General features: G+C 40.4%; 1 protein-coding gene across 2 annotated transcripts in view; it reads left to right on the top strand.

Annotated features, from left to right (window-relative positions):
* The first annotated feature begins 1,673 nt into the window (after nt 1–1,673).
* The window catches only part of srgap3 (SLIT-ROBO Rho GTPase activating protein 3), a 62,877-nt gene continuing 44,313 nt past the window's right edge, over nt 1,674–20,237 (top strand). The window contains exons 1-2 of one of the 2 annotated variants that reach the window (XM_023280694.3): nt 1,674–2,231; nt 17,611–17,806. In XM_023280694.3, the coding sequence (XP_023136462.2) occupies nt 2,168–2,231; nt 17,611–17,806 (260 nt within the window). In that variant the 5' untranslated portion in view covers nt 1,674–2,167. The remainder of the gene's footprint in view (nt 2,232–17,610; nt 17,807–20,237) is intronic. The other variant, XM_023280695.3, reaches the window with a different exon arrangement.

Below are 20,237 nucleotides of genomic sequence, written 5' to 3'. Positions count from 1 at the left end.
GGCAACCCATTTCATATTTTAGGGAAACTGCACGTGTGTTGCAAAATGGCTCCATAGCGCCACCTGGAAAATTTCAAACAGTTACTACAGCCAGTACGTGTCACCTAGAATTATGAAATTTGATACACATATGTAACTCGTCAAGACACACAAAATTCTAATTGACACCCATGCCCAAAATCCAACAGGAAGTCAGCCATTTTGAATTATACGTCATAGGTTTTGACGATTTTGGGTCATTTTTAGACATTTTCAAAAGCTATAAACTCAAACAGGGTAACACCGAGAGAGATGAAATTCGGCCAGGATGTACTACACACATGGGTGATCAAAAGTTATCAAAATGCTCCGCAAAAGTCTGAGGGCGTGGCCATGGCGGCCTCCTGAACTTTGATGCTTTGCCATGAAACATCAACTGCTGTGTAACTGCCCTAAACATGCTTCAATCTGCTTCAAACTTTACATGTATGATCAGAGTCTTGCCCTGATCACATCCATATGCTGACATACAGTCAGAGTTATAGCGCCACCTGGTGGATGGACAGGAAATGCTCTATAACTAGCCTGTACATGGTCCGATCTGCCTGAAATCTTATATGTGTGATCAGAGTCCAACCCTGATCATATCTACAGGCCAATATACACTCTCCGTCACATCGCCACCTGGTGGATGGACAGTAAAAGCTCTATAAATAGCCTGAACATGCTCCAATCTGCCTGAAATTTTACGTGTGTGATAAGAGTCCAGCCCTCATCACATCCATAGGCCGACATGCACTCTCGGTCGTAGCGCCACCTGGCGGACGTGCGTGGATTCACCGACCGGCACGGATGCGAGGACCCGTCCAACGCTGCTTGCAGCTTTAATTAGTTTTACAGCTCCTCCGTGGGGTGGCTCTGCAGAATCAGTTGCTAATAATTGGTTGACACTGCAAATTTGCATCACAGTAAATTCAGCAGAAGTGTTTTGGAACACTGGAGCATAGTGGTGTGTACTTCTTTTGTCTGCCAGAATGTTACTGTTATTTACCAATCTTGGGCGTGTGGTAAAAAAAATCATTTGATTATAACTATTCAGGCAAAATCTGTGAAATAAAACTGTTCCGTTGAAGTGTTTTTAGTTTAGTAAAAATGCTGGATACTAATAATTCATAAAAATCTGTAAAAGAAAGGTGTTTCACTGCTGAACTGTTAGGTCTATCCATTTACTGAAGGTGTTTGATCATTAAAATTTATAAAAAGACCTGTAAAATAGAGTATTTCCCTGCAAAATATAATACAAAATGATGCCATCAACTAATTTCCAAGTTGGAAATATATTGTTTATGCACTTTGAATGTTTTTTTTTTTTTTTTTTTTTTTTTTTAAAAACTATTTTATGTTTTACAGTGTAGTGACTGTAAAATTGTGAATGTAACGAATAAAATGTCATTTGAAAATATAAGAAATGACAAATTACTTGTGCTGTGGAGACAAAACCAAACATTGTGGGTGCTTCACTTGTCTTTTAAGGTTTAGGTTAAGTTCGAGGTGAGGATTAGGCAAATATGTTTAGGTTCAGTCTCCAGGAAATTAATGTAAGTCCGTGTAACGTGGAGTGATGGAAACAGGGCTGTGCGTGCGTGCGTGCGTGCGTGTGCGTGACAATATGAGGAGGCTCACGTGACGATCTTTTAAATTCCTGTTTCCCTGCGGCGCAATTTGTCAGTGTGAATTGTGCTGCTCAACGCATGTCTGCTCATTCCGGCCACAGAAGGTACGAGGATCTGACTGCTGGAAGCCTTCAAGCGTCGCTCTGCTCTCTTCATCATGTTTCTGTTGCAGTTTTGAGCTCGTTTTCTGCCTTTTTCCCCCCGCCGTCTTCCTTCTGAAGCCTTTGAGCTGCCTGGTACCAGGAGGAGCAGCAGCAGGAGGAGGAAGCCAAGGAGAAGAATGCAACATTTTACCGCTGCCCAAGTGTTAGTTCTGCACTGATTTCCACGATAAGGGTGGCTTTTTAATTATTTTTTAAAAGAACAGCGTTACCCCTTTGTTGTCCCCAATGCACGGTCACTAGAAAGGAGAGGAGGAAAACGGAGGATCGCGCTGCAACGTTGCAAGAGATCAACAGCAAGAGAGCCAAAGGAGACCCCGAGCTGCAGGGTCTCCCCCTACACCCAGAGGAACCATGTCATCCACCAAATTCAAGAAGGATAAGGAGATCATAGCGGACTACGAGACCCAAGTGAAAGGTGAGTTGTGATGTTTGTGCTTCATTGTCTGTGCACAGTCCAGTCCGTCGAGTTGATCAGCCTGTATTTGCTTCTTCTCCTCGTATTTCCACAGGCTGCATTCACCTTTGCACACACACACACACACACACGCACACGCGCACGCACGGGCTTCTCCTGTCAGATGTCAAGCAAACCGTGACAGTCAGTCCACTGACAGGAGCAGCAGAGTGCGCACAGGGAGCTCCGCGTTTATTTCCAGGCTCTCCTGTCTTTCATTAGATTAACCAGCAGCCGGTAGCGGTCTGTGTGTCCTCTGTTAATTTGTCATCATTTGGTTTGGATCCTGGTTGCGTCTGCTTTGTTGCCGGGTAAAAGGAAATCAGTGCAGGTCGGAGGTCTGGCTGCTTTATTGCACATCGTTTCTTTCATGTGTTGAAGGCCTGTGTTTGGTTTGCTGTGGTGAGAGATGATAAACGGATATTTGGGTGTAGATTTATTGCACATTATGTATATATTTCAGACACATAGTAAGTGTCCTTATGCAAACCTGATCACACTCCGCTCATGTTTGGCCTTTCATTCCTTGTCAGTAATTCCTGACATTATGGATAACACGCTCTTTGTTTTAATGTCAGCGTCCACTCCTTTTTCTACACTCCATGGCTCTTTAACATGATTTTACAAAGAGTCTAAAGGAGTCTCAAGAAAAATAAGCAGAGGATTTGACACTTGCTATGATACCTATGATTTTTTTTTCTGTTTGTTAGCAATCGTGACACCTGAGGTCAGCTGAGCTATGCCAGCGTCAGAGCAGTTTTTATCATACATTCCTGATTTAATAATAAAGTGACGGTTTATTCTTTCCAGTAGTGGAAAAATTAGAGCCTGACTGATGTATCAGTTGGCTGATATTATCAGCTGATACTGGCCTGTCATGGATATAGGAATATCTGTGTATACACGGATAGTAAAGCTTTCTTTTTTGGAACATAATACAGAAAAATATGCTTGTGGTAATTTAGAAGCAGCGTCATCACATAGATTGTCCAGCAGAGCAGCTACGACTTCATTGTGTACAACACTGTCAGCACTGTCTGCAGCACATGTAGCAGAGTATGTGGCTGAGCAGACGGTCATGCGGAGTTGAGCAGCATCTTCATAGCTAACTAGTTTGTGAAATACATTGCTGGAAAATTAATAAACAATTACCCCATAATTTTCCATTTTAATACAACACAAATGTCTAAAAATATAGAAATATTGGCTTAAATATTGATGTCAGAATTATTCACTTTTAACCCCCTAAAATCAGTATCGGCTTCTAAATTTTAGTCTCAGTTTGACTCTTGTAAAATACTGAGTTGTACCGTCCACACATATATAGAGTGTCCTGGCTGTGAGAGGACATTTCCCTAAGTGGGACAGAGGTTCAGTTCCACGGCTATTCACCCATTGCTTGCGCTCTCACTCTCTTTGGTTTCAGTAATGTTGCATCTCCGGGGCTTTAGCTGATCACCCTTTGAGTCATGTAGCAGAGTCCGAAGTGTTTCATGTGTAGGACTGATCTCCAGACACATTCCTCCTTGTGTGGGAAGCGTATCAGCTGAATGATTTCTACTTACCAGACTTTCACTGCCTCTTAATCTTGCTCTTGTCTCATGGCATTAGCTGGTCATTGAGGAAACATGCTTGTAAACATGTCAATGCTCATCTTAATTCTGTTGCTTTCCACTTTACTCCAGGCCATTTTATTTATTTATTTATTTTTTTGGGTGGGTGGGTGGGGGGGTGGGGGGGTGGGGGTGGGGGGGGTGGGTTCAAGCATCGGTTTTTCAGTTTCGATCCAGCTGTATCATGGGAGAATTTTGCTCGCCCTTCATAGATCCAGGCCCTGTCTGCTGCCTCTTTGCATTAGACAGGGCCCTTCAACTGTGTGAGGAGGAAGGATGGTAATTTATGGAGAATGCTGCTTGTTTCTCATTCACAGCTGGTGTGTTGCATAGCCTGGAGACACACAGGGCTCTGCTTTTGACATCCACCACCTCACAACGATGGCAATGTTATGGGCTGAAGCAGGCAGCGAGCGAACAGTAATGAAATTCAGATTGGAAATTGCACCTGTCTTGTTTTGAGTTATTGCTTTATGGTTAATTGTGTACATGGCAGAAGGGGCCAAATCATCGGTGTGTCACTGATTAGGTCATAACAACATGGCAGGGTTTCTTTATTATGTATGAGTGCTAATAGATGGGTGACAAAAAAAAATCACTTGGATTCGGCAGGAGTTAACAACAAAGACACTCTGTCAGTGTGTTTGACAATTTTGCGTTGGTTTAAAGGCAATGGCTGCAGATGAGATGCATCACAACATAAAATTTAAGTCCTCTGTCACAATGTAACAAACTACTCTGCTAAAATCTTAACCCCTGCCATTAATGAATTCCTAACCAACCTCGAGGCTGGCTGCCAAAGCCGAGGTCTCTGAAGGACCCTGGGAGATGGTGTTCACTTTATTCAAGCTGTTCAGCTGGCAGATCCTGCATTAGCATGTCAAAAGAGAGGGTTCATACGCTGAACAGAGAGAGGCTGACTGAGGAGCTTGGACTCCGTTTTGCAGCAAACCACCGTGTGGTTGCTGGACTGCTGCCTCCTCCTGTTTGCCAGCTTTATAGGCAGCTTGTGAAGTGGGTTCAACCATCAGCAGCTGTTTGACATTTACAATAGAAGCTTTGGGGATAAACCTATACTTTGCCACTAATGTATTCAAATATATGCTTTCAAATCTACCGATCACAACATAACTATCTGGATCAAGAGAGACCAAGAAGATGATGGCTGTTGAGAGATTTGGTGATGATACAGGACAAAGTTTAAGATTAAACATCTGAATTCAGCTCATTTTTTAAATTCACATTGGTTTATGTTTGTATCATTTTGCTGTGCTGTGCTTTGACTCGGGTGACAGCAGGTTTTGTTGGCTGTGTTCCGTCAATCCAACTCCGCAATGAATCACTGATTCACTGTACTGGATGAAGTAATACAGTCCCATTTTCCCCATTATAATTATCTTGCATACTGGCCCCTTAATAATGCTGTTTTTCTTCCAGTAATTTGCAGATAGAAGTTGGCGTGATCAGTTTTTCTAAGTTGATGGCTTAGTCTGATAACTTATGTCCAAAGCCACATCTGTAACTTATTTTTTTGTGTAAAATTATTTACTTGTGATTGCCATTTACATGCACTGAAAGCACAGGGCCCATAATGGTAGTTATTTCATAGATGTAACACTTCTTTAGCTCAGGCTCAATCATTACCCACACTGACACAATAAAACCACACTCAGAAACACACACATTTCTGAACAACACAACAAAGTGTTGTTGAGAGGAATTACAGTTTTACTGTTGTGAGGCGCATTGCTTAAGAATGATGTGCCTCCATTTGTTTCTAAACTGCTCTGATCAGAAAAATTACTGCAGACAGCTGCTCATGGAAAATTTTCATCGTCCTCCAGATGTACACATTAGAATCCACCCACACGAATCACATGCACTTGAGGTGATACTGAAAAGGAAGCTTGGTTTTAACACCTCTGGGTTCAGGTTTCTTTTTGTCATTCGTAGTTATTCTCAGCTGGTTCCTCTCTACTAAACTGAATGCAAACAAATTTAAACTCTTAAGTCGAACCTAATAAAAACCTTAAAATAATATATCAATAATAATAATAATAATAATAATAATAATAATAATAATAATAATAATAATAATAATAATAATAATAATAATATCAACTTACAATATACAAATTCAGATTTTTGTAGAGCACAAACCTCTCAAGTACTATGTATATAATAGTGTATTGTGCATGATCACATAGCTTTATGTCAGTATTGTGGTATGTAGGGTTGTGTGGTTTGTGTTGTTACAAAACACACCTCTAACCACTTGTATGAAAGTAAAACTGCAGTATGTCATTATATGTATTTAAAGATCCCTCTAATGAGCCTGAAAAGTACTGTCAGTTTGGTTGAATGCTGATGAGAATTATGTGAGACACAAGGTGTGTCTCTGTTTGTTGTTGCTTCAGGCCACATAGTCTGCAGAGGGAGATAAATATGGAAAACTATTCCTGCTTGTCTGTTATCAAAGTGACGCTGAGTGCAGTATTTATGCAGTAAAATCCACTCAGAACTATTAAGGTCAGTTGTATGTTGTTTATCCAGAAATCTGCATTGCACAGAAATGTGTCTGATGATCAGAGCTTGTTACCATCGTGGTGGGATTTGGTTAGTTACCGATTAGCACCCTACTGTGCAGCATAAAGCTGCCTGTGTGGAGACTGACATGTTGGGAGTTGAAGGAATGGTCACACTGAGTCACTTGCTGTGGATCTTTCCAGCTGTCCGCTTGTTTGGCAAACCTGCAGCAGACTGAGTGAACATTTGCAAAGGAAAATAAAAAAAAAAACATCCACTAGCTATTAAGGCAGAATAATCTTGAGCGGAGCAGCTTGTTTATTCTGTGGTCCAATAAATTTTGGCCTTCATTCAGACTTGGTTTGTTTTTGTGCAGTGGCAGTGACTAGTCAAACAAAGACACAGCGCGCTTTTCTCTGTTGAATGATTCATAATATTTATATAAAGTAAAGTATTAAAGGAAACGATAAACACACTGGGACATACACTTGTTCACTTTCTTGTTGGGAGTTTGATTAGAAGACTGGTAGAGCTCCCAGTTGTTTAGACTGAGTGTGAACCTAGTTTAGTTTAGCACGACTAGAAATGACAAGTTTGACTGTGTCCAACAATAATAAAATCCACCTGCCAGCTCCTCCACTCACAAATTAATATATTATATTGAATATTTGTTTTGGGAGGACAGTCTCTGCATCAGTCAGCAGCTGGGAGCTGCACAGTTTCATAGATGCAGTTTCCCAAAATGCTAAATAATTTTCTTTAATCCATGTGACATTTTATTGAAGAAACCTGAGAAGAAAACTGAAAAAATATTGCATTTCTCTTTCCACTGACAGTAAAAGAGGCAACAAGACTGTGAATGTATGAATTCTAGCCCTACACACACACACATTTTAGGCTCCAGTGCACCACATTTGTGTGTTACATTTTAGAAAACAATAAATTCCAGTCATTCTGAAGTATCATGCTGCCCTCTGTCACCATAGAGTTTGGCCTCAGTTTTGTCAACTTTGTTGACTCTTCTCTGGTCTCTATAAACTCAGTATGATGAATGCAGCTGACACTTGACTAACTGAGTTTGTTCTGTCCGTTTTACAAGTGTTCACGACATAATCAGGCTTTCATGAAACGGCGGATCTGCCAGGCATAGATTATCATTTAACACAGTCTTAGAGGAGTTTTTCTGTTCATGTTCTGGCATTGATGAAGTAGACAAAGGTCCATTTAAATGTAAAAAAAAAAACCTTCCATTTCCTTGGTTATTTGGTGCCAGTCAGTGCATGATTTCACATCGCATTGAACTTTTCTATGCTGAAAGAATTTTAATCAGCACTGTCTTGAGGATACCTTTCAACATCATTACTGTATTACAAGTCCAGTACTACGCTACTGTGTGCTGAGAGACTGAAGCCTAGTTACAGGCTGTTACACTTAAAGGCCACATTTTATACCCCTTTTCAACAAGTTAATCTAAGTTTTACAAGTCCCCAGAATGCATCTTTTTTTTTTTTTTTTTTTTTAGTTTCAGCTCAAAATACCATCACTGTATAACCTCTGGTGTTAGACAGACTGCAAATGGGCTGTTTCAGTGACTGTAGCTTTAAATGCGGTTCAGCTACTGCTGCCCACGCCCTATAAAGGAGGAGGGTCGTGTGTTTCCTACCCAAAAAGTGTATATGCAGTAAAGGTGTGAACGCTGAGACCGATAGTGCTTGGGTCATCTTATAAGTTAAATAAAAAACTTTCTTGAGAATCTGCAACTTGTGTAAATTTTTGTCTCAACTCAAATGTTACTGTTACAAAGCTGAGAACTATCTGGTGGAAATAATTGATAAGAAAAACAAATCTGATTTCAAGAAAATAGACCGTAACCTTAGAAACAGGAAACAGGGCAGTTGTGCAAAAATAACTACAGCAAGAGTTAGAAAAAGTCACTGTTTCATGAAATAATTAGTCAAGTTTTTTTTTTATTGTATCATCGGCTTGGGAGCTGCTAGATTAACTTTATTATGTATCAGTGAAGCACATGTCCCACAGTAGACTTTAGATAATTAAGCAGCGCACCTATTTGCAGCTCACAAATCCCTCATACCCACCGCCGAGGGCAGAAATAGAACCGTATGTGGCACAGTCTAACTGGCTATTAGGAGCACAAAACTGTGACATTTTGCTATATGGGTGCTAATGAATTGTTTACTGCAGTGCTGCAACAAAAAATTATTTTCAATATTGATTAATCTGGCATTTATTTCTCAACTAAATGCGTTTTAAAATTACTTATTTTGCCAGACCAGCAGCCCCAAACCAAGATATGCACTGAACAAAGACAAAGAAAAGCAACAAATCCTCACAAAACAGAGTCTGTAACTGGGTGTTGCTTGGGGTTTTTCTGCAATTTCAGTGTGTTGTGTCTGCAAAATGTGCACTAAAATATGTGAGCTCGGAGCTAAAACTTGCAGAAAGAAAAGAGACTCATTAGGTCGTGACTCACCAGAGGGTCTTGCTAAAGGCCAAAAAAGGCGACGTGTCTCTGCACTGGTGTGTTTTTTCTCTACTCTCAGTTCCATACGCTTCTAGCCAGTGAAGAACCGTACTGTGCTTCTGTTGTTTTTGTTGTTTCAGAAGCCCACACACTCTGGTTTAATGAAAATATTGTTGAAAGAATTTAATCATCTCGGTGCATTTTCAAATGCTCTGTGGAATGGGACTGTTTCATTTTAATTTGAACTGCAGTAAGTGCTCATAGGAAAATGGTACAATGATGCACTGTGGTGACTTTAACAGCTTCATTTTCCAATGTACTCCATCTGTCAGTGCATACAACCTGCACATGCCTCTTCACTCAATGCTGCCACCTATCCACATCCATCAGATTCCACCTCTCCTCCAATAAGCTGCTCCCCAGGGACTGGTGCACGCCCATGTTGCCATGGAGACACCTCTCAGCCTGGTCCTGCAGAGCTGGATCCTGGATACAGCAAATGATAGACAGCTAGTCTATTAAAGGTTGTGTTTCCAGAGCTCATTCTTGGGTTTCCCTGAAGTGTTTAATGATAATAAGGATGATAGAATGAGGATGAAATCTGGGAGGATTTTTCATTGTGAAGCAGCAACAGCCGAATGACTGATTCATTGTCATCACGTGTTTTCCTTCAGAGAGTGTAGTTTAAGGTTTATTACAGTTTGGGAAGGGCAAATGCGCAATTAGTCTGTTACTCTCAAGATTAGCATCCGAATTGTTTAAGATAATAACAGTAGCCGAGATAACAGTCATTCTCACTGAGAGGAGATTGTACAAAAGCTAGCAGGGAGGGAAAATTAAGCCCAAGACAAGCTGATTTCATGAACTTTTTTTACAGTCTGGATTGATTTTTAGCTTAGTAGACAGAACAACCAGTGGAAAAGCCGATAAAGTGGCAGATAATTAGAAGTGACGACGCAGAGACTGACAGCTGACATCTTGCTGGAGGACGCTTCACTGGTTCATCTCTGCCCCACCATTGATTGGTCTCAGCTCCTGTTGGCTTATCTTTGGGTACATGTGCTGCAGCAGACTGGGCTAAAAGTGGGGCCAGCTGAGATAGAGACAGACAGAGAAGAATCTGCACTGACATCAGGAGCATGCCCTCATGAATCCAAAATTGCGTTAATCATTGGAGGATTAAGACAGAACAGAGAAGTGGGGGATTAGTTCAACGGCTGGAACGTGTATTATGAGACTCAGTATGAGGGACAGAGAGAGTGAATTAAGGTCTGGATAAGGGCTGCATTTGTCTCTGCAGTGTGGAGCCCCGATACTGCAGAGCTGAGTTGAGGATTAGGTTAGAGAAATTTGGCTCAGAGTTGCTTTTGTTTGGTTGTGTGTGTGTGTGTGTGTGTGTGTGTGTAGGTAGTGAATGTGTGTATCTCACCACATGGTGATGCCCAAGAACATTATGTTCAAAGTGTTTAGTATCTTACAGTGCTGGTTATGATCTATAATTTCTCCCAATTACACTGGGAAACTTGTAGTACTTGCCTCCACATTTACTGCACCAGTGTCCAGTGTAATCTTGGAACACGTTCACCGTCATACTCCACTATGAATGAGATCATATTTTAGTCTTGTTATCCTGCAGTGAAATGATCCATGCCTCGTGCTCCTCCTCTGTCAGCCTGCTGCCCCGCACAGCCTGGATTCCCCAGCTGCCCTCAGGATGCTCTGCAGAAAATCCCTCTCATTCACTGCACTCCAATTTTATCTCGACTTCATTGCGTCAAGCCATCACGTGGCCTTGCCCAACAGCAGACTTGCAGTAAAATGCTGCACCAGTGCATCACCACTGGTGACCTGAATTGACTTTGGGAGGTGTATTTTTTTTTTTCTATGATAATAAGTAACACCTTGTCCTTGCTGTAGTTTGCTAATAAGACTAAATAATGACTCAGGAGCTGAAGACATGTTAAAGTCCCTTTTTGGGCTTTGATTTAATCCCTAAAAACTTATCTCTGTGCAACAGAGTAACACATTTATAAGTTTTTGAGTGAAAAAATCCCTTTGTTCCTTAAAAATGCCTCAACTCTAACTGTGCCTCTGGTTCCTTTAGAATGTGCAAATCTATGAAGTCCTCGCCTCTCACCAATTACTGCAGCTCGAGCTCACCAGCTCACCCATGACTCTCCCCAAACACTGTGAAACTGCTCTATGCTGCACAATGGCAAGGTGAAATTTTGAGGCAGTTCAGCCACACATGTTCAAGCCAGAAAGCAAGTCTGAAGAATAATAATGATACAGAAAGCCCCTCCATGCAAACTGTTTCCTTTGCTTTGTTACACATGAAACCCTGGATGTTGGAATCTGTGCTTTTCAGTCAGTCTCTGGCACACTGCAGTTTCAAGGTGCAAATGCTCAGCCGCTGACTGCTTATTTCAGTCATGATGTGTTTTCCAGCATATAAGAAAACACCATATACCTCAGTAAAACCCTGATTTTCACAGAAGGTGGTCTTTAAAACTCAATTTTAGTGTGGATACCTTTTACCTTTATGTTTCTATTTCTGAATGTTGCTGGCAGTGTTTTCCACTGAGCTGCATTTTGCCTGAGGGAAAACTAAAACCCTTCAGATTACTGGATGTCTGTTGAACAGAAGAACTTCAGCCAAAATTTTGAGCAAATGCTCACCCATATAAAATAAATGTGGATAGAAAATGTTTTTATAATCATATCCCGAGAAACATAGCAAACAGTATTCAGCTTGAGTAAGAATGGATGTGATTAGCTAGATATCAAAACCTCCATAGAAACCTCTCTACCACAACTGCTGATGTCCATTTGTGTCATCTGTGGCAAAATAACATATTAACCTTCATGCACATTAAATAATGAGAGCAAGTAAAATGCAGAGGTGCATCAAGGGGGATCAGGGCGAGGCTGGCCTGTTCACCAGATGATGCCTCATCTGATGCATCCTGATGTCAAGTCCGTTTGCCCTTAGAGCAATCCAGCAGTGTGTCATTTAAGTAGAGGTGGTGGAGGACACAGGATCGAGGGTGTTTTTAGACCATGAAACCCTCTCACAAGGGCAACAGTCGGTCCCCACTGGCCTCAGCCTCTACCAGGGGAGGTCTTCAGGTGTGGATGGAGGTGACAATAGTCCAGGTTGCAATGGACTAGCGAGCCTTGTGAGAGCTGCATGAAGTCACGAGGAGAGTAGAATCTTTGAAAGTGAAAAATGAAAAAAAAAAAAAAAAGAAGAAGTTTTGGGCATGTATCCAGTTAATACACCCACAGTGCAAGCCAGTGCACATGTCTGCTAACAACCCTGACAAGGGCGGGCAAGACAATTGAGATAGAAGATTTTTCGTGCTCTGTGAACCCAAATCTTTTACAGTCGCTTCACAGGAGGTGAAAGGTCATAACAGATATTTGATGGAATGCAACACAAGTAGACAGTTTGTAATTCAACCTTAACCTCGATTCTAAACTTAATTTCATTTTTCTGTGCTGCCCACAGTAATTGCCAGGGACATCTGCATAATGTGTTGCAACATGGCTACCTTCACAGTATTTTCTCTATGAGGGTTAAAGTTCAGAGATCTCCAACATCCTTCTATTGTTTTCAGAGGTTTTCCTGCTCTGTGAAGAGAAAAGTGTCCACTGAGCTTACAGTTCCTGTGCATGAATAGTGCAGGACAGATGACATTGTGGAGCAGGTGGACGGTTTGAAGGAAGAGCCCCTTTATAAAGACTCAGATCAGGAATGTGAAGTGTCTGTTTTAAGCATGTTATATGTCATAATGAAGCAGAGTAGTGAACCTCCCTATAGAGCATTAACAAATAACTGATTGGTTACAGATAATTGGAGATCTAAAACTCATGCATTCTGGTCACACTGCAGAATAACTCTGCTCTGCATTGAATGGTAGTTTAATCCATGTAAACTCAGTTACAATTGTCTGCAGTTTTTGATTCCAGTAGATATGAAAAGTGTGTCATAACATTGTTTCATCATTATCGCATCATCAGCCACAGATTGAAGCTGTTTGTAGATTAATGCAACTTTTGGGATTTTTGTTTTTGCAAACCATTATTGGGATGTTTTAAAGGGAATGCAGTGGATCTAATTATAGCAGATAGATCAAACAGCTCAGAATCGGTCAGAAAAACGAGTGAAAGAAACAAGAAAAACAAAATTTACATACCACAGAAGGTAATTATGCATGCCTATAACTGAACTAATGTGAAAAAGGTCTAAATTAAGTTTGGTTACACAAGCAGAACTGGATTTTTAAAGTATTGCCTCTTTGTATTCTGGTCACCCAATTATGCACTGCTGTGAAGCTTGAAAGCACAAATTTATCCTTCATAGAATGAATTTCAGCCCTCATTTGTCTGATCCCACCAGAGTTTGACCAGATTTCAGCTGTTTCCATCTCGACCTCCCTTCTCCATTAGTCTTTTTGTCTGAAGATAACCTGCACCACCCTTCAAAAAAAAGGCAGATGGCTCCATCTCTAAATAGTACTACATAGAGGCAGCACACAGTGGGTCTGCCACAAACAATAGCCGCATGCTTAGTCAAGCACCAACATTAAAGGTTTAACTTGCTCACTTTGAATCAGAAGATTTTTGGTAGGCTGCCCAGAGAATCCCACATGATTGGAGGTACTTTCCTTCCACTTGCGTAACAAGTGTAGTGATAAATGTTGTTTGAAATGCTAATTTTCTTCTCAAATTACAGCTGAACAATTTCAAATGAACCCTTGGTTTAATACCTTGAATACTTTGCGTTTGAACATCAGTCTAATAGTTAAAGAGTTAAACTGGCTGCCAAAAGTCCATTTCCATTTCTTGAATCTATTTTCAAGAAAATTGCATGTGTGATTTTTATTAAGAGACAATTTGGAAGACTATATTGTGTCTATACTCAGTTATTTGCTTGTCACAAAGCATAAAGCAAACAAAAAAAACCAGAGCAGCTCAGCTGAAAGTGGGGCATCCATGTTTAGCATGTTTATGCAGAAATCTGAAGGTTCAAAGCTTTGTTACATACATGTCAGGGAGGCGGCGGAGTGAGAGGAGGTGGTTCAAGTAGTTCAAGATACATTTATATTGTATTACACAGATAGCATTAAAGAAGACGGGTCACTGAAGTAAACCCCAATATTTCAACAGCTGTAGAAGCATTAGATTTGCTGATGGTTTGATATGATGACAAGTTTTGTGTTTGATCACTGCTTTAAATGTTTAAAAGTTCATCTGGTAGCAAATCAAAGCAGCGACAGTTATGGACATCAGAAGATTTCTGAATGTAACGGCTGCAGTAACGATCAGCAGAATTTGATTTGGTAGTGCCGAAAAAAATAAACAGTCATCTTCAATTTTACTGCAGCCATACAATACATTCACAGCATTCCTCCTCCTCACAGATTGAGGAGAACCACAGAGGGGTCCCTCGCTTTGAATAAACCACAACGAATGAAGCTACTGAAAGAGCTGGGAACACTTAGGGAATAATTCTCCAATTGCTCATGGTTTCTTAGAGGGAAGGGCACAGTTCTGGTGTGCGTGACCTATTTTTCCAATCTCATCTGTCAAAAACATGGCTGCAGCTGGTGGTTCAGAGTTCCCTTTTTGTAAAAGAATGTTTTCAAAAGTCGTCCCTGTCACTCATGCATGTCGGTGTCACATTTTCCTTGGGCTTTTCTCTCAGCTTGACTGCTTTGGCACCATTTTTCTCTTTTAAATAAAGAAAATATGCAGCAAAAAAAAGAAAAAAAAAGACTGCAAACAAGGAACATAACTGCATGTCTGGCAAAGCAAGACATTCCTTGCAGGACTGAAGCAGTAAAGTGCTATCTCCCCCTGAGCTCTGGTCCAGAGCTCCCACTAAAACAGAGCTTTAAGCCCTCTGAGATGGTGGGGAGAGCGAGGGAGGCCCCTGGATAAAGGGGAGGGCTGGGACAATGGTTAACCACAGAGGGAAGCATGCCGCTCGAGGCTGAGGCCAGGCGGCACAACATCACAGGGAGAGCAAAGCCTCCGCTGCACAACATTACAGACAGAGCCAGCATATATCCACGACCAGGGCTGGGCTGACCAAATTACACCCTCGACAGCATGAAAACACAGTCTGTGTCACTGCTGTGGTTTTACCGTTCAGTTAGCAGTTCATCTGCCTGCAGAGTGTCACTGCCACTGACACTGTACATGTAAAATTCATCCAGGATTTTGAGGGGTTCTAACTTTCAGTGACTCATGTTGTGATTGGAGGATGTTACAACATGCAGTGACTTACATTAGGAACTGGAAGTTCATTTTTCTGTTGCTGCTTTAGTACATTTCATGCAGAGTCCTTTTGAAGGGAGGAAATCCTCAATTGCCCAATAAATTCTGCACATGTGAAACTAGCATGTGTGCAAAGAAATACGAGAAACACACATCTTTATTTTGTCATACAGATTGATTTGAAGAATTCCTGTCACGAGATCACACGGGAAACTCCGAAAACACACAAGCACCGTGACCAAACCACCAGAGGCTGTGCAGTAATCTTGATTTCTTGTTATTTAATTCGACTTCAGTTGACTGGGGAACTGCACTGAAGGAAAATCTATCTTCATGTGACAACTGAGCATCTTTGATCTGAGCTGATCAAGAAACATTTTGGTTTCTAATAAAGGATGCACATTAGTTTGGAAGGTTTCCTTCCTCTTGTGAAGTGACACCACTCATCCTGTTTACGGTAGCTCCTTCCATCACATTGTGTTTCTGTTCTACAGAAAAAGCCTTTCTCTGTTCCTGAGTGGAGGCATCATTGCTGCTGATGACAGCACTACAAAGAGGAATCAGGTTTCACTTGTGGCTCCCACTGGCATGAAGGATCCTGTAGTCTGCCTGGTAGCATCAGGTTCCTTTCAGGGAGAAATGTTGCTCTGCTTCTTTGTACAAGTGGGGGAGTGCATTAAGTTCTCATTAAATTACTGTACATCCACAGTGCAGACACTTATGAGAGGTCATGCACACAGGTCATCTTATTGGCTTGGCACGGAGCCTCGGTGTTCATTTTCCCTCTGAAATAGAACAAATAGACGAGCACACATTACTCGGGTTTTATTGATGCTTTATTGGTTGCCAGTCAGTTTTAGAATTCATTTAGACTCTTGGTGCTAACTTTTAGGGCTCTGCGTGGACAAGCTGCTTAATACCTGTTAAAGCTTTATTTCTCCACCTGGAGCCTTAAGTCACCTGGCTGAGATTGTTGGTGTTCTTTCATTCAGACGGTGGCATCTAGACTATTGGATGTACTTGTCTTGTCTTTATGTTGCACTGACTCCACTAACGCTATAAAAGCAGCAAGCTTCTATTAAGAGTACGGTCTGCATGGCTCTAGGTTTTTACATCTCTTTTCTTTTGTGTGTGTTTTATTGCTATATTGTATTTTATTGTATATATTGTATTTACTTTATATTTTATATTTTATAAAGGGTGACTATTTTGAAGAATCTAAAATACAAAACATGTTTTGACTTATTTCACACTTTTTACTACATAATTCCATAAGTGTTCATTCATAGTTTTGATGCCTTCAGTGAAAATCTACAATGTAAATAGTCATGAAAATAAAGAAAAACCATTAAATGAGAAAGTGTGTTCAAACTTATGACCGGTATTGTATATTTAACAGACTTTTCAGTGTCATTGATGGCTAATAATTGTGAATGCTAAAATTGTGATGTTCTGCATGACTGCACATGACTAATCATGCAGCTGTTAGTGGGTTGTGTTGGGAATATGTAATATGAAATTTTTATATTAAGCTTTAGCCCTTCACTTAGTTCCCTTGTATTTGTTACTCTGAAAGCCTAATTACACAGTTTAACCCTCTGAACTCGAAGCAGCTGTCTTTTTGGGTTTTTTTTTTTTTTGGACTTGTTACATTTATACTCTCCGGGGAACCATTTTTCACTGTAATATGAAGTCCTGCATCTCTATGGAAACTACCATAGCTAGAAGCACAGAGAACTCACAAATGTAATCTGTGAAGTATGGCACAAGTTAAATTTCTTTGATTATTTATTTAAGCACAGCCTGCACTTCATCCCAGTTCAGCTGAAAAACACAAATTTTTGTCATGTAACCTCAGTTGAGTCACTAATGACATCTTTGTTCATGCTGTGGGATGCAGAATTTGGGATTTTTTGCAGGATCTGGCTGGAACGAGACTTCAGTTTTGGTGAATTTTTAAATACGACATACAGAATACTACGATTTTGATGAATTACCACAAATTTAAACTTAAAAAACATCACAAATGAGTAGTTAAATGACTGCCAGAAAGTTTTTTTTTTTTTTTTATTATTTAAAAAAAGAAAAAATGCCTTTCCAACCCTTTGGCAGATTTTAGGGTTCAGGGGGTTAATCTTAAAACTACAACTTCATCATGAACAAATCTTATATTTTCAAGCTAGTATGTTGCATAAAGGAACAAATATGTGCAGTAATCTTTATGCAGTAAACAAATCTTTCCTATTTACATTTGTGTTGCTGCAGCATTTTATTAATCATTAATGATATATTGAGTATCATAATCAGAACCCTTTGATGAAATAAGCTTGTCATCTGTAACAGAGAGTTTAGAGGAAATGCTTTAAAAATGCATGCCTTCATTGTGTGCAAACAGTGGACTCATGCTGTCTGTGTTGTGTGTTTTGATGGACAGAGATCCGTAACCAGCTGGTGGAGCAGTTCAAATGCTTGGAGCAGCAGTCTGAGTCTCGTATCCAGCTGCTGCAGGACCTGCAGGAGTTCTTCCGCCGCAAAGCAGAGATAGAACTGGAGTACTCCCGCAGCTTAGAGAAACTGGCTGAGAGGTTCTCCTCCAAGATCCGCAGCTCCAGAGAACACCAACAGTTTAAGTGAGTTTCCTTCCCCGCAGACTGAAAACGCATTAATTTGCTGCTGAAACTGTTTCATGTTTATGTGTTTGTGCATTTGGAGGTTGTGTGTTATTCTTGACAGAATGCAGTAGCGCTCTCTCATATTTGCTTTCATTAATGTTATTTACTTAAACTACTCCTTGTCAGAGTTCATTTTATATTTATTTATTTTTTATATGCATTTCTTTTTCCTTTCACTTTGATCCAACATCATGCTTATGCCAAAAGACTTAATGCAATGTTGATCACTTCAGTGTTTGTAGCCTGACTGTGAGAACCAGCCCTGCTGCTAATCAGCAGCTTTTCTGCATCCCAGTGCAGAATTATACAACAAGACACTCATATTTAGTTCACATCCTGTAAGGGAACATCTCTTCCTGCAGTCATCTGAGTGACGTCTTATAAGAGGACACAGTCCATTAAAGAAATGAAAGACTCTAATGCACTCTTCATGCTATAATTTAGCACTTAAATTTCTAGGAAATCTTTGATTGAAGCTTCATGCTTAATAATGTTTGAAATCACATTCGCTTTACAATGTACAATTATGACAGATTCTCCACCACTTCTGCATCAGAAACCTGTGAACTGAATGCTGATAAAAGCGGAGGTTATTATAAAATTCAAATTTGCTCACAATAGAAGCTGACTGAGCAACAAGACTACATGTGTCGTACAGTGCAAATAATATATGCATTACAGGATTTTTGGGGGCATTTTTCAGCTTTGTTTTGACAGTAGCAGCAGAGAGAGAAAGGAAATAAGGCAGAGATTATGGGAATGACATACAGCAAATGGTCCAGTGGGCTGGGAATCGAGTCGAGGCCTGACTGCTCAGGGCATATGTGACCATGTGGTGTGCACCTAAACCCCTCGGCTGTCAGACACTCTAATAAAAAACAGTTTGGGGATTGATCAATGTATCTACGATAAAATGCACAAAATGATCCAACATCAACACTATAGAATTACACTCAGGTTTGTTTATTGCAGAAGATAATTTCCTTTCACTTTTACAGAATTTAAGGGTCTCACATGTAATATTCAACTGAAAGAAAGAGAACTGTAAATCCAGTGGACAAGCACAAGGGTCAAAAGGACAAATATACATTTATATCCTAGGAGTGACAAAGCCAGTCTATAAGGAAGGTCACTGAATGTCATTGGATCAAAATCAGATCACCCACAGCCTTGACCCATTTTGATGTGCCGCTCTGAAAATACTGAGATGTATGCTAGTGAAAAGATGAGGCACCCAGAAATCACTGCTAACACATTGGTACATGACTCACGCAGGGCATGAAATTGAGCTCTGCCGCTCCCAAAATCAAGCACCTCGGGGCGAGCAGGCAAGCTTAGTTCAATCTGGTAACGGGAGCACTAACCCAGCTGTGATCTGGCAGCACATCGCAGACATAAATCTGCACCAGCACATATGTAGTCTAACTCCAGCTCTGATTCTGGAAAATGGAAAGAGCAGGGCTGCATTGCTATCATTTTCAGATTTTAAATCTTGTTTTTGAGGTGAAATGTGTAATGTGAAGGTCTGTCTAATTCTCAAATGCTCACTGGTCTGCTCAGTTATTTATATTATCAGTAAACTTGTGTGAAGATGCCTCAATATGCTACTTAAGTGTAAAATACTGAGTGATTGCGCTTAGTGTTATGTTTTCATTTATTATTAGTCACTAAGGATGGATTAAAGTATAGGCATCATTTTAATAATAAAGCTGACCTTGGTAGCTGTCACATAAGTAGTTGAAAATGGTACTATTTACACGTCAACTGTGTGGGTTACACGTATTTTTACAAATCTGGTTTTAAATTCGGACACTGACTGTCATTTGTGTCAGTGTCCTTCACCTTCCACTGTTGATTTTTAAACAACGGATGAGCAGCAGTAAATCAGAAGTGATATTCCACTTGTGGGGTATTTAGCCATTCTTGACACTGCATAGGCAAGGTCATGTAGAAGTGCATGTCAGTGCACATAAGCATGGAGGAGAGAAGTGTTTGTGTGAAGTGGATGAGGGTCTGACTGGATAATTGAGTCCAGCTGTGTAAAAATAGGTGCACTTCACTGTGACGAAACTCTTGGCTGATAGCAGACAGAACTGTGCTGCAACACTGTGGCTTAACCTTTGGACTGTATAATTGATGTTATCCGCACAACGAGGGACAGGTGTTAGAAAAACACACTTCATACTGAGACACATGTTCTGATAATCTTACACTTTACAGTGCCAAGATCACGGAGCCAACAACAAATGTTTCAATACAGAATTTTAACAGATTCCACATAAACACACATAAACGTAGATTTAAAATAAATTGATGTCTAGAATCCACTTGTTATCTCCACAAATTCAGAAAAATTAGTGAAAATGTGAAACAGTTCAACAGCATGAGC

The sequence above is a fragment of the Amphiprion ocellaris genome, chromosome 5 (assembly GCF_022539595.1).
Source record: "Amphiprion ocellaris isolate individual 3 ecotype Okinawa chromosome 5, ASM2253959v1, whole genome shotgun sequence".
NCBI lineage: Eukaryota > Metazoa > Chordata > Actinopteri > Pomacentridae > Amphiprion > Amphiprion ocellaris.
This window is presented reverse-complemented; position numbering and strand designations above follow the sequence as displayed.